The sequence below is a fragment of the Rhagoletis zephyria genome, unplaced genomic scaffold, assembly GCF_001687245.7.
Source record: "Rhagoletis zephyria isolate East Lansing unplaced genomic scaffold, Rhagoletis_zephyria_1.1 Rzeph_scaffold_15060, whole genome shotgun sequence".
In the NCBI taxonomy this organism is placed as follows: domain Eukaryota; kingdom Metazoa; phylum Arthropoda; class Insecta; order Diptera; family Tephritidae; genus Rhagoletis; species Rhagoletis zephyria.
This window is the reverse complement of record NW_016172127.1, coordinates 1563-11111: the sequence shown is the minus strand read 5'-3', so window position 1 is coordinate 11111 and position 9549 is coordinate 1563. Positions and strand designations below refer to the sequence as shown.

Sequence of the window (9549 nt, the reverse complement as noted above, 5' to 3'; positions counted from 1 at the left end):
CGCTCTGCTCACCTAACCTAGCCAGTTGCTCAGAGAGTCGGCCTGCTATTTGAACTCAGGCAACAAAACTGATAGACTTAGCCCGAAGTGGTCAATCAGCCGGTCGTTTATGATCTCAAACGAACTGCGCAGAAGCCGCACAGCACCGGAGTGCAAATTAATAAAACTCGCTTGATATCAATACTGATTAAAGTGTTCGCTTTTCCAGTGAAGTCCAATATACTACAAATCGTCGTACAAAAGCGAGTACGAAGAGAATGCAAAACCTCGCGTGTGAGGCTGCCAAAATTTTACAGGAGGGAGTAAATCCTGTCTTATTTCCACACGGTCCTCTCTATTATCCCCAATTATCTCTACCTTTTATATCTATCGATATTTGGGTATAAATGGATAAGGCTTGATCTCAAGAGCTTCCGGAAGAACCACGATACGCGGTACTTTAGACGACGATATGTACATAGAATACGCAGAATTTCTAGACGATCTAATACGTTGTTAGTCGTTTCCATCCTTGGCGATTGCTGCTAAAGGATCGCACAGTTCGCAGCTTTATCTAGCCAACAGTGGTCTACTAGCACACACGCCATGAGATTGGGTATCTAAGGTTTTATATAAATAATTTTTTTTTAATATGATTTACCTGTTTGACGAACGGATGAAATTTGCAGCCAAAGTATACCGGCGCATCTGGAGAGAATTGATAGAGAAATGCACGCAAATTTTCCATAATGAAGTAACTAAAAGTATAAACGTAAATATTTGAGTCTGCTTTATCATCAACGCTCTAACGTACCTATCATCGTCGGCCTTGAGAAACCAATCTGCGTCGTCTAAGTGATGGTCGCTGATATAATTGAAGGCAGCGCGCGTCTTGTGCCACAAATAATCTCGACCTTCAGGCACATCCAAACGCACCGTCTCCAAAAAGCTATCCTCTTTGGTGCTCATGAAGAGCAACTTATTGCACCGTCTGCCCCAAGTGTTGCGTATATGCACCGCACGTCGCAAATGATTCTCTGGCATAGTCATGATCCAACACAAAACACGAGTGGTGTTAAACAAATATTCCGGAAGTGTATCGGCATCCTGCACCGCTGCAAGTGTATTGGTGTGTGTAAAATTTGTGTAATTCTGTCGCACACTGCGTTGCGGCTGCTGCAACTTGACATAATCCCAGAAGTCGGTGAGCCGCACTCCCACAATTAAGCCAATCAGCAAGCAGACTACGTTTCTATAGAACATGCTTGGAATTTATTGTGGATATTGCGGCATACAATAAATATTTTCGCTGTGAAAACAGGTTTATTTACTTTCATTCGTGAATTATTGGTGATCTTATTGAGTGTAGTACCAAATTAAACACCAACGTAGTAGGCGCCTATCCCACCACCTTTGACACACATTGTTGTTAAACTGACCGAACAAGAATAAAAACTGTTAACAATGGAGTAAACGACAAATATTTGATCAGTTCAATGGCAACTGAGTCACCGCCACGATCAACGCTGATCTTGAAGCTGCCTATTACTCTCATTTGGGCGCGCTCTCTACAGCCGCTGTTGTTGTTGTGATTACCTTGGAGCACCTTCGTAACTTTGAACTTGGAGTGCTTGAAAAACTCACTGCATTGCGTTTCAAAACAAATCGCATGGCCAAAACTTTGTTGCTAAGATTGAGTGCGCCAAGTGAGAAAAAGAAAAAGAATAAACAAAATTGAGTGACCGCCCATGAGCAGTGACGCAACTGAATTCGCTTTTTTGTATAGCATTAGCGGAAACCTGTTTTCATCAAATTGGAACATGCGTACGTGCATATGTACTTCAATGTTTATAAAAAATAACATCTTACAACAATAGCAACAAGGATGATTCTGTTAAATGAGCAAGAAGCGTTGACTTAGGTATAAGTAGGTATATTTGCAATATTAAAAGAGGTTACTTAAAGGTTTCTTCTCTCTACAACCGCTTCTCGGAAAAAAATTTTTTTGGACCACTCTACAGAGAGGCAATAAACGACATTCACGCGGAAACTGTCACCACCTTCGCCAATTCCCGTCCCAGCCACAGAGACTCAATTGCGGTGTGGATACTGTATTTGGTTAAACTCTTACTTATCCGGAATAAACCCCGACGTACCCAATATACAGTCATGTGAAAAATAATAGGGACGTAACATTTTGAAAAGTTGTCGCTATTTTTAATTTGCTTGCTTATTTTTTTATAATTTTTTATAAAAATACATTATCTAACAAAAACCATATATGTATGTGCTTTACAACAACAACAAACTTTTCATTGAACTCCCGCTCAATAAACTGCAAGTTTCAAGTGGCTAAGAATTCGCGTTGATTTTTGATAATCTTTTCTACGGATGGTTTATCATTTTCTTCCATTACAAAAAAAAAATTGTCGATCATACTTTGTATGGAAGAAAATTTCAAAAATCCTCAGAATTAACCAGCCGCTACAACAACCACAACATCAATCTTATTCTTGATTACCTGAGATTTCTCCAGTTTGACGTCTTGCGCGCCGTCGGTCTAGAATATTTTTACCGAGTTCTAGTTGTAAGCGAGTTTCTGGATATATTTTTAGTAACGATGTGCTTTCTTCCAAATAAGACGCCAAGTACCAGTTTATCATTATGGGGCCAAAATCAAAGACTCCTCTAAACAACACTCTGTGTCCCCAAATGTACGTTCGTCGTGCCACAATCCGCTTTTTCCTGGATCGCAATTGCAAAAAACTTATCTCATATTTTAACATAACATTTAATAGAAACAACAACATCTAATTCATTGAGTTATTCATATTAAATATATTTATTAATATTTCTGTTGTCATACATGTTATTTTTTATAATATTTTAATTCCATTGTGTTATTAATTTTAAACTAATTCCTCATTACATTTTAATTTTTTTTTTGTTGTTTAACTTTAGTAATTTTTTTTTTTTTATATTAAATTTACTATATCATACTTTGCATTTCCATCAAACATTTATGCGGGTCCACATTTTCACATTCATTTCATTTTTTTGGTGATATTTTATTTTTTTTAATTTCATTTTATTTGTTTATTTGAATTTAGTAATTTCGTTTTGCCTTTTTCGCAACGTGTACTGCTGCACGCCGGTATCATTTATTTTATTTTGTTTATAGAAAAATGTAATAAACTGTTTACAAGTTGGCGGTTTGACTTTTTGCTACTAATTTTAATATTTAATTTGCATATAACTTTACTAAATTTGTTAGATTAATTTGTTTGCTAATATTACTTCACTTACATATATCTAGCTGTATTTTGTTGTATATAGTATATATTTTTAATATTTTTATCATATTTTTTTTTTGTGTTTTTTGCTTTTCTGCATTTATTTTGTATTGTTTAAATGCGTTTCAATAAGTGCACTTGCCAATTTGTTGTAGTTCGCTTTTTTATATATAAACTTACATTTTCAAGCTTTGCTCAGTTCAAACGAATTTGGTTTTTTGTTCAAAGAAAAAATCAGTAAATATTTTAATTTTGGAAAAAATAAAACAGAAAATACAAAGTTAAAAACAGCTGCTATTTATAAACCGTGTGAGAGTGCTTATGTGTACATATGTATGTACGTATGTGTGTGTATATTTTGTGCCTAATGATGCTTCAACTATTGTAAAATGTGAGTGGATGCTTGGCAGTTGTTTTTTTTTTTTTGTTTTTTTTTTCAATACCATACCAAAACATTTTATTTTGTATTTCTTTAAACTAACGACTAAAAGAACATAACACAAATGGAATAAGCATACATATTTACTTATAATGTCACTACATATTATGCGTACATATCGCACACCTATGTAGATCTACAAAGTGCGATCAACTCAAAAAAAAAAAAATACTTAGGACGATTTTTCTGCATGAATCAATTCGTTGAATCTGTACGATCCACAAGCAGTTATATTTCCCCCGCTCGGATTTTTGAGTTAGCTCACTATAGATCTAGGTGTGCGATATGTATGTAGGATAAGATATTTTTAATTACTAAATAAGATTTTTTTAATTACATAACAAAGGTTATAAAATTTTAATATCTCCATACAATATAATTGATATCTTTATTTTTTTTTTTTTACAAATAAATTTAGTTACATACGTTTTACATATGAATTTTCGAAGCAATAAAAAGCGCAAGTCAATTTTATCTTATGTAATGCTCTTAGTTCAGTTTTCTGCTCTTTTCCGAATGATAAAGACTTTTTCATCAAGTATTGTAATAACAAAAAGAAATCATCAATTTAAACAGTCTACAATTGAAAAGCAAGTCGCAATAATTTTAGGTTCTATTTTTGAATAGTGAAACCTGATATCAAACGAAAACGGAGGGGGTAAAAAAAAAAAACAACAAAATAGCACAAATTTTCGAGACCTTGCGCGGGTTTTCATACTATTTCCAGTTTAAGGGAATACCCAGTGAAAAAATTTGCTCGAAAATTCATTTATGCACACAGCCTTAGATGCTATTGAGTTACAAATTAAAACCTAACGCGATATAATCAAAAATATGTATACTTGGGTACTTGTATATGAAAGTGCAGTCAGACGTGGCAATGCAAGTACTTTTTCAATGCATTGGGAGTGGGAGCACCCGAACAATACTTTTGTTATTTTCTGAAATCAAATCACTTTCGAAAATGAATTTTAATTTGCTTGCACTACACTAGCAACTTCCATTTTTGCTGAAAGTAATTTCAAACCAATCGATTGTTGTCTTTTTACAGTTTTAACGAATTTGTGCGAAATAATAATAATCTATAATGAAGAAATATCAAATAACGATTTTCGGAAATTAAAATCTATTTTTAATCGACTTCAAAAAAAGGAGGTTTGCAATTCGTCCGAATATTTTTTTGTTCTTTTTTTATGTATGTTACCTGATAACTGTGAACCACGTGAACCGCTTTCGATAATTATTTTTTTTTAGCAGAAAGGTGGCCTCGCACGGCAACCACTTTTTATGTTTTATTGCGATGAAAACTAACAACAAAGGAAAACGGAATAGTTGGTTGATGCCAGATTTTTCAGTGTGACGAAAGTGGAATATTCGAGAAAAAGAAATTAAGTATAACTTTCATTTAAAATAACTCGAAAGCAATGCGAATTTTACACGGTATAATTCTGAAAAACTGGACCGGTGTTGAATACTTAATCCCGCACCCATCTCTAGTAGTTCGGGGTCATTGGATCATGAAGAAACTAACGGTAATCCTAATATATATGAGCATTGAAGTCGTTTTTTTTTTAATTACGAAATTACTATCTGGCCTTCTGATTCAGCTTCTGTTAGAAGCGGGAATTTTACATAAAAAAGGTAGCAACGCAGATTTTACTTTGCTCCAGACAAGCAGCGACACGCTTACTACATTTGTTCTTTTATTTAACTTCGGTTGCTTTAGAAACACACCTCGTATGCCTCGGAGACGCAGATCTATTGGAAATTTGTCTAATACAACCTCCAAATGTCTTGTAGCAAAGGCCTAGCCTGTGTCGACTGGGATCTATCTATCTGCATGAGTGTTTAACTTTTTTTATCAATAATTCAAAAAAAAAAATGTTCTATTGAAAATTTAACAGATAAAATGCCAGACAAGCCTAAACGAAATCAAAAATTGCTCCTAAAATTGATTAGCAAAAAATTGTCTATAATTGTTAGCTTTTTTGTTCAGTTTGCACTGGCGATCAAAACCGAGCGCATGTACGACATTTTATTACTTACAGTAGCATAAGCGGATTGCTTTGAAATTTTCAGCAATTGGTCCTTATTATCCAAGGAATAAAGCCTAGTATACAGAAAAGCCAAGCTTTAACAAGAAACAAGCGATTCACAGCAAAAACGTGGGGCAGCTCTATTCACTTAGTTTCGAACTGTTCTGTTTTGAGATTTTTGAAGGTTGATACCAACCGGATTGTGGAGACTCCCTTATCTTTAATTGCGATTTTCATACGTCCGAGAATACGTTCAGAATTCTTTGGATCCCCGTCCTGCTGGCAAACGAATCCTTTCACTTTTGTCCTACAAAGTCCGGAAAATTTCAAAGCATCAGCTTATAAAAAAAAAGCTATGCTACTGTAAGTAACAAAATGTCGTACATGCAATCGGTTTTGATTTTGATTTTTTTGATTTGAACATTTTCAAAGCTGTACCAATAATAGATTCAGAAGCAATTTTCATCCATCGAAAATGCAAGCAACTTTTTCCTAAAGTTTCCGAAAGCAACATTTTTCTCGAGTTATCACCGTTATACCAAACACAGCAGAAGTGTATATGTTTGTTAGATGTAAATCAAGGAAAAGAAATTAAAATTTAAGTGGCATTGACGCCAAAGGAGGAGCATTAATTTTCTCTTACTAAATCATTACAAACGTAAATATGTATTTTCATGCTGTTGTATACTTTTTTTGTATGTGTTTGGGTATGTATATCTATATCGCTCAAAACGCATATATATAGCTAAGCTTAAATTACGCTTTTCATTTTAACTACTTATATATTATGCTCTATAAATATGTCAATGTATGTATGTATGTACTTGGGTGTATGTGTAAAGTATGTGTGTATGTATCTATGTATATGTTTGCAGTGCTTACATTTAGGAACCTATTATTTTTTTATTACAATTTTGGAGAGCAGGCTAAACCGTCAGCTGCACGACACCGACTTTTTCGGTTAAATAAACTGCCGATATTCTGTCAGTGGCTGGCGTTAACCCGTTCTTCGCTGCTGGTTTTCTGTGTGTTTTTCGCTTTTCTTTCTGCTTACAAAAATAAACTATTTTTCACTAAATTACATTGCATTAACATTATTTCGCTTGTATCTATGAATTCAGCAAATTTTTCGGATTTTATTTTTTGCTACATATTTTTATGGGTACGGCTACTTGTATATTTTCAAATCTACATACATATATTTTTTACGTAATTATATTACATTTTATATAGATAAGTTTGAAGCGAATTTAAGACATATTTTTCTTTTTGTGTTGCTGCATAGTTGGCTTACAAAAAAAAAGTACTTAGTTGTTGTTTTAGTTGATTCGTTATACAATTTTGTTTCACTCATGCAAGGTTAGAAAGTAATTTAACGGATTAGAAGTGTTTACGAACAATGAAAAATCATTTTCCAAATAGATTTGTGCTCTACAGCAACATTACTATCTGCTTCTTCTTCTTCTTGTATTTCTTCATACATATGTATATATATGTTAACACCAAAAATTGGTGTTCTTGTTTTCTTTCCTTATATTTATTTTTTTGTTTTTAGTAATCCTTACTCAACTATTTAAATATTTTGAAATATTTCAGTTATTGCTTAGCTTATGTTTTATTATTTTTTGTGGAAAACTTTCGCTAAATTTTCTTGTTGGCACGCCACCTCGCAAATTCTATTTTACTCATACAACGGCTATTTAAAAAATTCTACTTTTCATACTACGCTCAAAAATATGCAGATTTATCTTACGCTGCCGGATTTGACCACTTAATTTAACGAGAAACTACAATGAATATTTAGAAGTTAGTATGTATTTGTAATTGTATGTTTATGGTTGGTTCTGTTTTTTTTTCCTTATACCTTTACTTTATCTTATTAGTTATTATGGTTAATTAAATAGTAGCTATCAAAGATTTGCTTTCAATTACAGCTTCAAATATAGTATAGTGTAAAAGCTACATATTATTAGAAGTAAAATTTTTATTGGAGCAGCAATAGAATGAATGATTTGTTGTGGGGTGGTAAAAAGTGTGTATGTTAGTACTTGTAGAAATTTTTTATAATTTGTAAATGTAAAATATCTGCAAACAAATAAGGAAAAAAATTATAGACCATAAAACACATTCATTCTGCAAAAATCATATTTCATTAATTTTTCAGTTACAAACTTCATATTTCCATAAGTTTTAAAATTATTAAAAATAACGATTTTTTTCCAAACCCTAAAAGCTATTTCATGCTAGTAAAAGTCAATTATATGCCAACAAAAAAAAAACAACGCAGAGCACAATTTACCAAATATCCCATTGCATTCATGAACGAAAGACACAAGATCACGCGGGAAGGAAAGAACGAAAAAAGTTATTTTCTAGCTGCCGAAATCTCGACGCCATCTTTGTTGTAAGAAGTAAACAACGAAGAGAACGGAGAAAACCGCGAAATTGTTGAACGCATGAAAAATCATTTTTATTATGCAAATTCTTCTAAAAATCATGCGTTGTGTTAAATTATTCTTTATCTTATGTGTACACACGTTGTCACAAGCGAAAATGAAGAAAATTGCAGTAATAAGCCACCACCAAATTGTAAACAACGAAGAAATGTAAATAAACGGCTAATGTCAAAATCGTTAAACTTTTTTCCTTAATGCGATTCTAACGGGCTACTCTCCTGCCCGCGTGATCTTGTCTTTTTGGTTCATGCCATTGCATTCTAAAATAGAAGTAAAAATTTTATTTAACTTTTTACCCTTTTGTATTTTGTGCTAGGAGTACTTAGAAGTTCTAGTTTTTAATTTTTTAAGGCTAAAACAATGAACTAAGTTTTCAGAGCAACACCGAAAAGTTAATTACGCAGATTCCTCAAACGTTCTCAAAGATCAGGTAAAAAACACGGGGAAAAAAAAAACAAAAAAACAATAATTCAGGGGGAAAAACACCCAATACTCGGAACAAATTCTGATCATTCCGAAAAATTGTCGATACTGAAAAAAAATTAAAATTTGAAAAAATCGAAAATCCCGAAAAAATCTCGATAATTTAGAAAAATCGCCATAATTCTGAAAATGTTCTATAATACCGAAAAGTCCGATAATTTGGGAAAAATCTGACAGTCCAAAAAATTTCGTTAACCTCGAAAAAATTAGAAACTGTATTAGTTTTTATTTAAAAACTAAAAATGCACAAAATAATCGGATTTCAAACGCAATATTTTTTAAAAGTACAGTCTATCTAACAAACATTGACACAAACTATTTTATTTTTTTCACGCGTCATTTATATTTATTTTCTTTGATAGGCGGCACGCTAACTTAATCACGAATATAAGAGAAACTTAATATAACAACCATCCGTTTTGCATAACCGCAATTTATTTGTCGCAGCAAGTGATAATTAAAAAATTATAAACAAAATACATACATACAACTCATTTCGAAATCTCACCGGGCGAGAGGTATGCATATATAATTTTACGTTTATATACGGGCGAATGCGTATTGCACAGTGAGAAACCTTTTCCCCATAAAAAAAATATGCAAGCCAAATGGGAGAAACAGAAAATCTTTGTTTGCTGGTTAACTGTTATTTGCGATCTCGTCCGATAGTTCTTTAATTTAGAGTCGTGCATTGTGTGTCTGCACCTAAAACTTATGTATGTATGTATGTATGTGCTGATAAGATTATGTATTCATAAACTCTTATGAGATAATAAAGTTTATATATGTTTACGTACATGCGTTAGATATTTATTCATATGTAGTATACCTACAGCTAGCGTTAACTTGTAAATTAATTATGC

The 9549-nt window shown here is 32.8% G+C and overlaps 1 protein-coding gene across 1 annotated transcript; it reads right to left on the bottom strand.

Annotated features, from left to right (window-relative positions):
• Positions 1-640: 640 nt before the first annotated feature.
• LOC108378836 (glycoprotein-N-acetylgalactosamine 3-beta-galactosyltransferase 1-like) lies at positions 641-1445 on the bottom strand (the record flags this gene model as incomplete). Its single annotated transcript, XM_017635146.1, has 2 exons — positions 794-1445; positions 641-737 (listed from the first exon to the last, which is right to left on the bottom strand). Coding segments are annotated over exons 1-2 (546 nt in total), but the record flags the coding sequence as incomplete, so codon positions are not given.
• Between the last annotated feature and the right edge of the window lie 8104 nt (positions 1446-9549).